The 14,876-nt window shown below is 37.4% G+C and overlaps 1 protein-coding gene across 1 annotated transcript in view; it reads right to left on the reverse strand.

Annotated features, from left to right (window-relative positions):
- Nucleotides 1–14,876, reverse strand: part of CRYBG3 (crystallin beta-gamma domain containing 3) — a 193,545-nt gene that overhangs the window by 95,634 nt on the left and 83,035 nt on the right. Inside the window, exons 4-5 of the mRNA XM_073668174.1 lie at nt 3,280–8,662; nt 1,162–1,209 (exon numbers count right to left, since the gene is read on the reverse strand). Of these exons, the coding sequence (XP_073524275.1) occupies nt 1,162–1,209; nt 3,280–8,662 (5,431 nt within the window). The remainder of the gene's footprint in view (nt 1–1,161; nt 1,210–3,279; nt 8,663–14,876) is intronic.

A 14,876-nucleotide genomic window follows, 5' to 3' on the forward strand; every position in this document is an offset into this window, starting at 1 on the left:
ACATCACAATCTGTGTTAAAAAAAAAGCCTGCATTATTTTTTACACTGCCACCGGGGATATTTTAGACTCAAATTTCCTGTATTGAACAAGGTCTAAGGGGTATTGATGTACTAGATGTGACCTGACCCGACATTGATGCACTGACAGCCTCATTTACATTTGGTTCAAAGTTGATTTAAAACCCAGATTTAGGAAAGTATTTGGGTCATAGACAGCCATCTATTAGTGCACAAAGTACCTACAGATATGTAACCCTGAATAATAGGGGTGCGCTGTTTTTAAGCAAAATCTTAAAAAAAAATGAGGTGCGTCGGCTTTTTACGGAACAGATATCACTAAGACATAGCTGACTACAACTTCTTGACAATGGAGAATAAAACATTTCTATGTACGGTATATAATAAAATAATACTCACTAGTTTTATTTAATGGTCACCCCATTCCTCAGTAAATACTGAAACCTATTTGTATGGTAAGTTACTGTACAGTAAGATATCAGACTGGTCTCCTAGCACACATACAGAAGTACTTAACCCCTAACGTAAGAAACTCAATTCCCAGGAGTTGAAGAACACAAGAAGTACATGTGCATTTAACTAAAAACCTTTCAATGACTTGAAACAGCTTTTCAAACAAATGTAAAATGTTATTTTGCGCTTTCAAGTGGTTGGCCAGTCTTGTGCAACTTCTTTTCATGTCTAACCCTAACATGTGATAGACAATGACACGCGGCGCTGCTCGGAAACACTATTAGATGAAATTTCACATTAGTTGCATGTTAAAAGTCAAAATATATAAAAATAACACTTTAGGGGGACTATTAAATGTAGTATTTTGCAACATATTTTCATGGGTGCTGGTGCTCAGGTTTCAGTTACAGTGCTACAAATCTCTTGTTTACTTTTACATGGCCATATTGTCATAATAAACTTTTTTTTTTATTGTTTTTAGTCTCCACTAGAGGGAGCACAGAACCTTAATGAAGACAGGAGTCGTAGAAATAGGTCATCAGAATCTCCCGCTCCCCAAAAATACAAGGAAGAAAGAATAAAAAGCTGTAAGGGCAGTACAGAATTGTAGAATAAATATACTTAAATTCTGCTATAGTCAGTAATGCCTTGCTAACGTTGATAATGAATACAATAAGATGGAAAACAAACCTTTCCTGGCCTCGGGTTAAACTTTAAAGTGTCTGAATCAGCTGCATTCTGAAATCACAGAAGAAAAAACGTGTTTACCAAAAGATTCAGTAAAAATGTATTTCCTTTTCAATGTAAAAATAAATGTAGAAATTCCAGTAAGTATCCAGCACACAACAACAACTCATAACAATAACTTTTTTCCCATTTTAGAGAGAGAGCCTTCAGGGTGTTTTTTTTTTATTCCTTTAATATTTTAAAACAATTGTACATTGAAAGTCTAAAAGACCAGTCTTATGGTGCTCTCTCCAGGCTAGTATTAGTATTTCCATATTAGAAATCCAGGTGTACAGCGGCATGTAAAAGTTTGGGAACCCCTACCACTTGAAGCTCATCAAGAGAATGCCAAGAGTGTGCAAAGCAAAAGGTGGCTACTTTGAAGAACCTAGAATATAAGACATATTTTCAGTTGTTTCACACTTTTTTGTTAAGTATATAATTCCACATGTGTTAATTCATAGTTTTGATGCCTTCAGTGTGAATGTACAATTTTCATAGTCATGAAAATACAGAAAAATCTTTAAATGCGAAGGTGTGTCCAAACTTTTGGTCTGTACTGTATATTTATATATATATATATATATATATATATATATATATATATATATATATGTATATATCTATATAGATATATACATAAACATATATATTCTCATCTTTAACATTTTAAAAATTACAAGGAAAATGGGCAGATGCAAACGTTTGGGAGAGCTTTTCTTCTGATGACTCTTCCATGAAGGCCATATTTGTGCAGGTGTCTCTGAACAGTAGAACAATGTACCACAACTCCAGAGTCTGCTAAATCTTTCTGAAGGTTTTTTGCAGTCAAGCGGGGGTTCTGATTTGCCTGTCTAGTAATCCTACGAGCAGCTCTCATGGAAATTTTGCTTGGTCTTCCAAACCTTATCTTGACCTCGACTGTTCCTGTTAACTGCCATTTCTTAATTACATTTCAAACAGAGGAAAAGGCAACTTGAAACCGCTTTGCTATCTTCTTATAGTCTTTTCCTGCTTTGTGGGCTTCCACCATTTTCATTTTCAGAGTGCTAGGCAGCTGCTTAGAAACACCCATGGCTGCTGTTTTTTAACACAAGGTTAGGGGAGGCTGGGTTTTTATAAAGCTAGGAAATTTGGATCACCTGGCTTTTCCTAATAATGATAGTGAACAAGCCATAACCCTAACAGGCTAATTAAGGTCTGAAACCTTGGTCAAAGTTATCTGAGCACATAAATCTCCAAGGGTGCCCAAATTTTTGCATCAGCCCATTTTCCTTTTTGTAATTTTTAAAATTAAAAAAATGACAATATATATATATATTTTTTTTTGCCTAAAGTACAAAGGAAATATGTCATCTTTAACTTTAGGCCTTTTAGAGATCATTTAATCTTCAACTTACTTAACTGTTCACAATAACAGTAATTTTGACAAGGGGTGCCCAAACTTTTACATGCCACTGTAAGTATAACATTATGAGCTTTTGAATCAATATTACAATCCCCCATTCTTTTTATATTCTCCCCTTTTTTTCGTTTTCAAAATCATGATGCTTTGTCTTATTCAGATTTTTTGCTGCATGATGTCAGAAGAATTAGCTCCCTCCTAACCTCCCATAATCATTCACACTTGGCAGTGTTGGGAAAAGGGTGAAAAGCAAACCCCAAGTCCTCTGGCCATGACTTACGTTCCAGGGAAACATGGGATTGAATATACTAAAATCCAGCATGCTTAATTAATCCTTTCCCACGTCAACGCTGGCTGGGGGACTATCAGGCTGCCTGTACCAGATCACTTATGTTTGTAGCCGGTTTAGAGAGTATTTATGTGGAGCTGAGAATATTTCTATACATTTTATAGTAAAAAGATTCAGTATGACTTGTAACTTATTAATTGAAATATCTGTTCATACTGGGCTTAGGAGTCCAGAGGGTGGTCCTACTTAGTTAAGTACAGAAAGGGCTACCAATCATTATGTTGGACTCCTAAGCCCAGTAGTAATAGGGATTTTTTTCAATATGCTCATATATAGTGTAAGTTTTGACACAAAAACAAATATTTCCCATGAAAGCAACACTTCTTACCATATCACTTTCTGCCTTTATCTTTGAGTTGTCTAGTTTCTCCAGAGCAGGACTTTCATTAGTTTCTCTACTGGATAAGGAGTTTTGAGTAGCGTGGAAATACTGATAATAAACACTTTTAGGAGTCACTCGTGGTTTTTTAACTGTTGCAGGGCTCTGAGTGATCAGTGAATTAACAGCAGCTGTACTCGGAGAAAGATCCGTGCTTTGATTCGGATTGGATTCAGATTTTGGTGATGCAGATGTTTCACTACTAAAACATGGAACTGAATTGCTGGACTTTTCCCCAGAAATGTCAGACTGTGATGTCAAATTGAGAAGAAAAGACTGACGTCCTAAAGCTGGATTTGGTTTGTTTTCGGCAAAGGATTTGGTTATGAACAAACCAGACTGTGTGCCCGAAGAAGCTTTTTTTTCATCTTCAGGTGAAGAGGCAATAAGATTTGTCTTAGAAGGGCAGGTGATATCCTCTAGTTCATGTGATCCCTCCTTATTAAACCTGTCATTGCCAACAGATACGTCACTACTCAAAGATGAACATATTTCTTCATGGGATGTGTCTTCCAAATCCGCCTCTTTCAAGCGATCTGACACAGACTGCAACAGAGATAAGATTGATGTGTGGTCATGACCACTGTTACTTGCTGCTGTCCTCTCATTATACCTTGGTGAACTACTGTTGGACATGACATCTTCACAAGCACTATCGTCTTCGTATATCGGTGACAGGGCATAAGGATAAATCTTGACACGTCTTGATTGCACAGGGAGAAATGAATCATTGCCAAATGCCTGGTCACTGCCACCATCCTTTTCTTCATCTGTTGACTCATCATCGCTTCCACTTATTTCAACATAACGACTATTATATACTGAAAAATGTAAGAAGTCGGAGAACTCTGCAAAGTTGCTGCTTTCTTCACCAATATGATTATAAATAAAGTCTTCCACTGATCCTTCGGTCTCAATAGATATGGATTCAATGGGTCTGTCACGACACATGTCATCAAAAGTAAGATTTCCATTGGTATAACTTTCATCTATTGAGTCGCGTGTATCTGGTTTAACTGAGCATCTACAAAAGTCAGGAAGTTCTTCATCATCTGTCTTTCTTAAAACTTTCATTTCTATGGTGCTGTCCACATCATTTTTACTCATGTCCTTGGTGACTCTTGAATCTAACTTATTTAATAAATAATGTTCTGTTTCCTCTCTAGACTCAAGAATCCGAGACCCTTCAGTCGCTTGAAGAACATTAGAATTTATTTCACAAGAAGGAAGGTTGTCAAAGCCCAATGAAGGAACATCATATTTTGAGTTTGTTGAATCCCCAACTGGACCATTTTGATTGTTCGTGGATAAATCATTAAAAACACTTATTGTTTTTTGCTGTGTGGCTTCATTTGTGGTCATATCCTTATTTGGGACATTTGTAATGATATTGGAAACCACAATCTGTTTAGAAGATGATATAACATTATTCACTATTCCCACCGCCATGGACATAATGAGATCTGTGTCTTCTATAAGTATATGGTCAGAAGGTTTCTGTGAACACTTAACTAGCATCTCCTCAGGATGGTCTTCAAGATCTTTATTCTTGTCACTACGAATCTCTATTATATGTTGCATGTCTGTTAGACTTTGGTTGATATTTTGAAGGTCACCAACGGCAGAATGCAACACACTGAAAATAATCTCGTTGGCTTTTTTTTCAAACAAATCATTTGATGACTGAGAATGGTCCTTGCCTGGAAGGATAATTTTTGCATTTGCAGGACGTGTAGAAATTATTTCAGTCTTGTCACTAGCATCATGGAGTAATGCTGAATGTAACAGTAAATTATTTAACTTTTCTTTATGATTCATTTTTGTATCTGGAGTTAATTCTGAAAGTGATTCACCAAGTTCCTTCAATGAATCACTAGACATAAAGGTCTCATTTGCCAATTCCCTTTCTGATTTATGTGTCTGGGGGGAAACATTTATGATGTTGTCACTACTGCAGACATTTATATTATTGTTTTTTAAATTTTCTATTAATACGTCTGGTGAATTATCTGATATTTTGGGTAATTCTTTTTGAATACTGTCATTGTCTTTACTAGTCGAATCACTAACATGGTTTATAGTCACATCACTGTCCTTACATGACGGCAAATCATCAGTTTCCAAGAAATAATTTTTCTGATATTTCTCACACATATTCAAAGTAACATATTCTCCTCTATTGTTGGGCAACTCCCCATTTGTAACAAAGTCTTTATTGTTTTCAACCTGGAATGTATTTTCCGTGCATGTTGGTGGAGGTGACAAGTTTGGAATGCATATCACTTCTTTTGTAAAAGTTGGGCTTTCAAGTTTAGTTACAGATATGATGTCGGAACGCAAACCATAGGGTAATTTGACTTCTTCAATGTTCACTGATTTCATGGACACCTTCGCAACATAAATATCTGAATTTACTTTGCTAGGTCTGTCTGGGGTTGAAATTTTAATGCCTGTTTCACTAAGCAAACTATCTGTACATCCATCTGCAAGAGATCCACGCATTTCTTCAGGTACAGTATTAATGTTTATTACTGGCTCCTTATTTTGCAATATTGGCACAGTTCGTAAGTTGAAACTACTGTTAGGTTTTGGCACTGAAGCCTCTTCACTTTTTTGAACAATTGCAAATGGATCTGGAGCATTTTTATTGAATATATCAGAGTGAAGTGTCTTAAGTTGTATGTGTTCATCTGGTGTATAAGCTTGTGATGACACAATGCCCGAATCATTTGGACTGTCAAACTGAACATCGTTGCAATCAACAGATGATGGAGAGTCAGATATTGTAGGTGAAGATGGTGAGCGACACTCAATACCATTATCAAATGAAATATCCCTGGAAGTTACTACTTCATGGTCTTTATTAAGAGATGAAATATCACTCAAACAACTTTCTGGTATAGTCATGTTATCGATATTCTCTAAAACATTTGCAGATTTTATGTTTTGTTTCTTTATGGCACCATTGTCCTCATTGGTCAAACCAATATTATGGCCGGTCTCTGATAACTTCTCATCAAATTCATGTCTTTGTGAGACTTTGAAGACTAAAGGGTCATTGCTAATTTCAGAAAAGTGAAAACCAGATTCTGGCTCTAGACATACATTGACCTTTGACGGTTCTTTTACTTCTGATTGTATACCATCTGATACATTTGACACAATGTATATATTTGGTTTTTGGTTTTCTATCATTTTCAAAATTATTCCAGACTTTACCAGTGATTCATCTGAATCTTCCTTCGACTGAAGAGTTACTTCGGGATTTGGCTGCAGCAACTCTCCATCTTTAAGATCATTTTCTGGAATAACGTTAGTGTTTTTTTGTAGATATTTTATATTTTCAATTTGTTGTAGATTTTCTGATGTTCTGAACGTCTCATTCAGTTGTGCATTTAATTTTGGGATATTTTCTAATTCTGATGTTTTATCTAAATATGTATTGTTCAACTCTTTTAAGTGAAAGCATAGTTTGGTATTTGTCTGTGGTTCAGTCTTTAGTAATTCGTCATCATTTTCTGGAATAATGTTAGAATTTGTCTCTAGATGTTCTATATTTTCAATTTGGGTCAAATCTTTAGAAGTTTTGGATGTCTCATTTAGCTGTGGAGCTAATTTTGGCAAATCTGATTCTGACAAGGCTTTTTCTTTCAATGTATTGTTCAACTCCTTTAACTGGCAGGATACGTTGGTATTTGGCTCCAGCTCAGTCTTTAAGAATTTTTCATTATTTTGCACACCATTCTCTGGAATAATGTTAGCGTTTGTAGGTACATCTACAATATTTTCAATTTGTTTTGGATCTTCAGAAGTTCTGGGCATCTTAATCAGTTGTAGATGTAAATTTGGAATGTCTTCAGATTCTGATAGGGTTTTATCTAATATTGTACCGTTCAACTCCAGGTCTGGTTGTTTTGGATGCCTGTCTCTATATAATTGGAGTTGTTCCCCTATTTCTGAATTGCCCAGAGTATTTGATTTCACATCTACAGTACTGCTTGAGGCGAACTCTCCATCTGATGGGAGATCTACAATGTTTGATATTCTCCCTAATTCTAGTTTTAAATAATCAGTAGTCGATGAGTTCAGGCCTTCACAATTTTTGTCACTTGACCTTTCGATTATGTTGTGTGCAGTTGGGTGTAAAATATCAGATGGATTTTTTTGTAGTTTGTCTTCACAGGGCACCTTCACGTCAACCACTTTCTGATTTCCTGACCAATCCTGTGATTCTAGAACCTTTTCTAGAGGGCATTGTTTTAAGGCACTTTGCACGTCGCAGCTTCCCACATCAATGGAAACTTCTTCATTTTCTTCGGAACTTTCCTTTAATTCTTCTGCTCTCATCAATGTGTCTACAGCTTCTGGCTGTAAATTATTTGTTACTGAAAATTTCTCATATTTTTCGGAATCTGAACTATCAGAAGTGACATGCGTATGCTCTGTCATGCATTCTTCCTCTTTTCCCTTTGTGTTAAGTAATAAGTTCTGTGCTTCCTTGAGAGATGGGTCTGTTTCACTCGTTAAATCGTCATCAGTATTTGTTTGTAGAATTTCTGGAAAACGTACACTCTCTTTAATATTTTGATGATGATCTAGTTGCTTTGAATTTGGTTGTTGATGCTTAACAGTATCTGAAATATCTATTTCCTTTGGTTCAATGTCTGTATATTGTTGTTCACCATTTGGCTCTAAGTTCTCTGAAATTGAGCTTTCCAAGGAGTGATCCTCAGAGTTCTCATTTTGTTTGATATGTGCTAAAATATTTAAACTTCCTTCTAAGGTCGGTTGTAAATCTTCTAAGCTTTCTACAGTGTTTTGTTGCAAAAATATTGAGGATTCTTTTGCATTTAGTTGTGGGACATCTTTTATACATTTCTCAATATTTTGTTGTTGTCCCTCTACTACGACTGACATATTTCCAGGAAGGACCTCTTTGGAGTGTGAGCATACTGGTTGGCCGTTTGCTTCCATTTCTAGATCATTTTCGAGTTTTGAGCTCTTTGCATTTTGGACTGTAATATCATCAATATGCAATTGCACATTTTGTTCAAGAGGTTCAAGTTTTGATTGCATTCTTTTATGAATCTTGGAAGGAGGAATCTCATCCTGACAATTTCGATCTGGGACTGGATCCATTTTTACCAACTCATGCAGCATCAGACAATTTTCCGTGTTAGTTTCTCCAGCAGAACAGGTTTCAGGGTTCTCTTCTTTCTCTGGGATTGGTGAATTTACATCAGCACGTCTCTTTAAAAGCTTCCTGATTCTCCTAGACCCACGGTAGGTGCCATATGTTATTGCAGGGGCATCCTGGACATGTCCATTGAGTCTGTGGAAACATTTATATAGATGTTAAATATGACCATGGTGAAATTGTCTTACTTAACTACACAACGCAAAGTTTGTCAAAAGGAAAACAGCAAATTAAATTGGACATTGGTCTTCAAATCACATTGATAGGAACGTGAAAATGATATACCTGATGATTTTTTGTTATAATGCCGCATACATTAATAAGATGTTACCGAACAATAGCATTATTACAGTTTGGTAACAGCTTAGGAAAGTACTCATCAGCAATCTCATACAGCAATAACTGGCTTATCCTGGTTTATCTTAGTAAAATTATCTACTCATACTTCAGCAGTCATTATATAGGATCTTGTCCTTTCTATATTGGTAAATTGCCATGATCTATATCTACAATACAGGGATTGCAAAACGCAGAAGCCTCCCTGTCACCGTGACCCTACGTCATCTGATGTTTTACAGAGAAATGCCCAGCTCATCATGTGGAAAGACATGGATCACCATAGGAGAGGCATGGGAAATTATTTTTCCCCGAGGGGCCACATGAGAGACTGTGACTGTTGTGGAGGGCTGGACAGAAACCGAATAGGCTGAAATTAATTATTCTCAATATTAATACTGACATATTAATTATAATTATTTTATATTAATATTAATAGTATCATTTAATATTGAGCAGAATTAAGTATGCTGACACCCCCTATATACCACCGTATGATACCAAACACAGCCCCTATATACAGTATGATCACAAATACAGCCCCGTATTTAAAGTATGAGCCCACACACACACAACCCTATATACAGTATGAGCCACCACACACAGACCCTATATATACAGTCTGATCTCAAATTCAGCCCCCTATATACAGTATTAGCCCACACACAGCCCCTAAATACAGTATGATCCCAAATACAGCCCCTAAATACAGTATGATCCCAAATACAGTCCCTATATACAGTATAAGCCCCCCATATATACAGTATGAGCCCCTGCATTGCCCCTATATACAGTATGAGCCCCCACATAGCCTCCCTATTTACAGTATGAGCCCCATATAGCCCCATTATATAAAGTATGAGTCCCCACAAAGCCCCATTATATACAGTATGAGCCCCCACATAGCCCCACTATATACAGTATGAGACCCCACACAGTCCCCTATATACGGTATGAGCCCCCACAGCTCCCTATATAGTGTCAGACCCCTATATCCAGTATGAGCCCCACACATAGCTGCCCTTTATACAGTATGAGCCCCCACAAATTGACACATAGAAAAAAAAATAACACATACTCACCTAGCTTCCGTTACCGCGTTGCTCTGCTTCAATTTTTGCTATGTGCATTAACGCTTCACACTGAAAATGCGATGTAGTGACATCATCGTCTCAGCCGCACACGCTGAATGGTGGAAGGAGGGTCCGGCAGCATCCTCCTCCACTATGATATTCAATGCTACTAGCATCCTGAGGATGCAGATAGCGGAGGCATCGGGACGTCAGGCAGGTTAGGGCAACCGCATGGTGCATTAAATACATATGTATAATTTTAAAATATTTCATGATGTTATACTCAAATTTTCTCGGTTTTTATGGGATTCATAATGTAATTTTTATATTTCAAGCATGCATATGCACAGGGCCAAGTTATTTCAAGAAAACAGCCTTACCAACACCAGGTCAGATTACCAATGCACTAGCAGGATGCAGAAGACCCCCATGATAAAGGAGGGGGCAGCTCAGGTGCAAAATACTGATGCAACAGCCACTCACTAACTAACCAATTAATGGAGGGGATGGCTTTGTAGTATTAAAAATGCACACAGATGGGGCTTGCAAAGGACTCCAGTCACACAGATACATGTCATGCACAGTGTCTGGCCTATTGATGACGCCCATACTATTAGATCAATACCCTATGTATGTATTTATCTTATACATTATTTTTCTTTTTTTTTTTTGCACATTTTCCATTTTTATGCAGGATGCAGCCAGGCCCTTTAGTGTTGGTTGGGAGAATTGGGGTGTCTGTCTTTGTGGTGTGCGCTTATATAGTGCTGGGCAGCCCACCTGATCTAATAGTATGGGCATCATCAATAGGCTGTAAGTATCTGTGTGACTGGCCCCTTTTTGTGCATTTTTAATACTACACAGCCACCCCCTCCATAAATTGGTAGGTTAGTGAGTGGCTGTTCCATCAGTATTTTGTACCTGTGCTGCCCTTGCCTTTATTGTGTGGGTCTGCTGCATCCTATTAGAGTAGGGACTCGCAAATATGAGGACCCTTGGCGTGGGTTGTGAGCTTGTGTATTTTGGCCAAAATATCGACCAATACCTCATGTAATGTATTTATCTTATACATTATTTTTCATCTTTTTAAAATAAAAAGATCGGATCTAATAGTATGGTCGTCATCGCCTTTATCATCAATCTGACCTGGTATTGGTAAGGCTGTTTTCTTTTCTGTGATGTTTTTTGAATTTATGTATTTTTCTCTGAAGCCAAGTTATTTCAAGCCATTTAACCACGGTATGGTTTATGCAGTATGCAGAACATACATTGATCTCTGTACAAGACATATGGCACTTTTTTCTGTTGGATTCCACGTGAATCTAAAGGAAAAATCTTGTCAGACTCTACATGTACAAAGCATTGCTTTTAATGGAGAATATCTTTGCATATATGGAGCCCTACAGAGATTACACAGCAACATACAGGGGCTGTATAGCGCTAAGGCACTGTAAAGGCTCCACCATGTGCCTCAGCCTTAACAATGCAAACAAAGGACATATTTTGTTTTACAGCTTTTTAGACCACACAGAAAATAAAATAATGGGTTAATTGCCAGAGGGCTAATCATATACACTACAGGCATTTGGACTTAGTTTCGTACATACAGCGGGGGAAATAAGTATTTGATCCCTTGCTGTTTTTGTAAGTTTTCCCACTGACAGAGACATGAACAGTCTATCATTTTAAAGGTAGGTTAATTTTTACATTGAGAGATAGAATATCCAAAAAAATATCAAGAAAATCACATTGTGTAAATTAAATAAATTTATTTGGATTTTTCAGTGAGAAATAAGTATTTGATCCCTCTGGCAAACAACACCTAATACTTGGTGGTAAAACCCTTGTTGGCAAGCACAACAGTCAGACGTTTTTATCTAGTTGATGATGAGGTTTGTGCACATGTCAGGAGGAATTTTGGTCCACTCCTCTTTGCAGATCATCTCTAAATCATTCAGATTTTGAGGCTGTCGCTTGGCAACTCGGAGCTTCAACTCCCTCCATAAGTTTTCTATGGGATTAAGGTCTGGAGACTGGCTAGGCCACTCCATGACCTTACTGTGCTTCTTCTTGAGCCACTCCTTTGTTGCCTTGGCTGTATGTTTTGGGTCATTTTCTTGCTGGAAGACCAAGCCACGACCCATTTTTAATGTCCTGGCGGAGGGAAGGAAGTTGTCACTCAGGATTTACGGTACATGGCTCCATCCATTCTCCCATTGATGCGGTGAAGTAGTCCTGTGCCATTAGCAGAGAAACATCCCCAAAGCATAATGTCTCCACCTCCATGCTTGACAGTGAGGACGGTGTTCTTTGGGTCGTAGACAGCATTTCTCTTCCTCCAAACACGGCGAGTTGAGTTAATGCCAAAGAGCTCAATTTTTGTCTCATCTGACCACAGCACCTTCTCCTAATAACTCACAGAATCATCCAGGTGTTCATTGGTAAACTTCAGACGAGCCTGCACATGTGCCTTCTTGAGCAGGGGGATCTTGCGGGCACTGCAGGATTTTAAACCTTTAAGTCGTAATGTGTTACCTATGGTTTTCTTGGTGACTGTGGTCCCAGCAGCCTTGAGGTCATTAACAAGTTCCCCCCGTGTAGTTTTAGGCTGATCTCTCACCTGCCTCATGATCAAGGAGGTGAGATTTTGCATGAGATTTTTCGTGAGATCACGAGGTGAGATTTTGCATGAGATTTTTCGTGAGATCACGAGGTGAGATTTTGCATGACGCCCCAGATCGATGTCGATTGACAGTCATTTTGTATTTCTTCCATTTTCTTACTATTGCACCAACAGTTATCTCCCTCTCACCCAGCGTCTTGCTTATGGTTTTGTAGCCCATTCCAGCTTTGTGCAGGTCTATGATATTGTCCCTGACATCCTTAGAAAGCTCTTTGGTTTTGCCCTTTTTGGAGAGGTTAGAGTCTGACTGATTAATTGAGTCTGTGGACAGGAGTCTTTTATACAGGTGACTATGTAAGACAGCTGTCTTTAATGCAGGTAACGAGTTGATTAGGAGCGTCTAACTGGTCTGTATGAGATCAAATACTTATTTCTCACTGCAAAATGCAAATAAATTTATCTAATTTATACAATGTGAATTTCTTGATTTTTTGGGGGGGTATTCTCTCAAATTTAAAATTAACCTACCCTTAAAATCATAGACTGTTCATGTGTTTGTCAGTGGGCAAACTTACAAAAACAGCAAGGGATCAAATAATTATTTCCTTCACTGTAGATGTTAATGTGTTGTGCTATTTCTTTTTTCTTCCTGCTAATGACAAAAGCAATGAATAAGTCGTGGTTCCCATTTAGAAGTCAAACAACAGAAAACCATTAACATTTTTAGGAAAAGTGAAGTTATTTAAATGCACTGCTGTTGATTCAATCACAAGGACAAACCGTGTCACCCCAGCTATTTTCTGTTTATGAGATACTAATGGGCAGTAAATTTAGGTCAAGGTGATCAGTGATATGTTTTGGTTAAATATTTCTACCCTCTATTTAAAGAGGACTTATATCCAGCTAGTAGTAAGCCAGTCTGAGATATTATTAACAGATATGTACTACTTCACTCAGAATTCTTTTCTATTGTTCACTTGTTTCCTAAACTCAAAGTTAAGAAAATTTCTAAATAGTCTTCAATAAAAAATCTCCTACTGTTTTGCAGATGAAGAGTGTCTGTAAGTTCTTTATTTAACCTAAAAAAATGAACTGGAGTATAAGTTGGTATGCATGCAAAATAGGAGCATGTTCGCACTGGACATCAAACAGACAAAACCTAAGACAGAAAGAAAATTATTTATTTATTTTGTTTCTGTCTTAAGTTCTTTATTTGGCTGAATGTTTTGCAGAAATGTTACTAATTCATCAGAAAGTCAGCTTCTTGTTCTAATGGCTCTCTCTGCTCTCCACTCCCTTCTCTCAGAGATATAAGCAGGGAGGGGGCTGTAGATAGATCTCCAGCTTGGAAAGGGGAGAAAGCATTTACAGTTTCAGGGAGGGCAGAGAAAAACAGGCAATAGGCAAGGAGATAAATACAAGGAGAGGAGATGTGTAGTATTAGCTCTGTGATGATACATGAAGCAAGTAAAGACAGTATCACCCAGCTGAATACACACAGAGCAACTCGTTTAGAGGCAGATACCACTATTTGATATAACTGGATAGAATGACACTTTTTTTCTGAAAAAAATGCTGTACGTTTTGCATAAAACTAGTAGAATCTCCTAGAAGTCTTAGAGTTTGAGGTGCAATAAGATGACCATGTGTATGAGGTCCTACGGTCTCCACTATTTCTTTAAAGGCAGAATTTGGGTCTGAGAACAAATGCAAAATGCCTTAGGTGTTTTGAAGAAATAGCAGATCTTAAACACATATTTTGGGTGTGTGGAGCATTGCAAGACCTTTGGTGAAAGGTACTGTAAGAATATACAGTATGATGTAAGGGTGCCAATAGATCCCAAAATGATATTATTGTGGGGAATTAACAGGTACAGTTGCAGATCAACTGGCCATTCCTAAAATTCTGTCTTGTACCATTCTTTCTTGTAAACACTGGTTACAGGAGGAACCACCTAGACTAGAGGAAATAATAAGTGCATTGCCTGTAATTATACAGATAGAAAGGAAGATATATAGATATATACAAATATACTTAGTAAGCTTGAAAAACATTGGAAGACATTATTAGAAAGTTTAGGCATAGCTTCGGAGAATATGACAACATTAAGAAGTCTTGGAATGGGAAATTAAGATACAGATTGAGCAAAAGGTAGAATAGTATAGGTGTGATGTGAAGTAAGAACTGAGAGGGACACTTAAGGGGTACAAGTGTAAAAAATAATGTATGAAAATGTGCTTATTGAGAGAGAGTAGGCATATTGGGGTGGATTTCATAAGGAAGGTTATAGGGCAAAAGGATTCTTGTTTTTCATGC

This window comes from Phyllobates terribilis, unplaced genomic scaffold, assembly GCF_046119375.1.
Source record: "Phyllobates terribilis strain yellow unplaced genomic scaffold, ASM4611937v1 Scaffold_2__4_contigs__length_985480577, whole genome shotgun sequence".
Lineage (NCBI taxonomy): Eukaryota > Metazoa > Chordata > Amphibia > Anura > Dendrobatidae > Phyllobates > Phyllobates terribilis.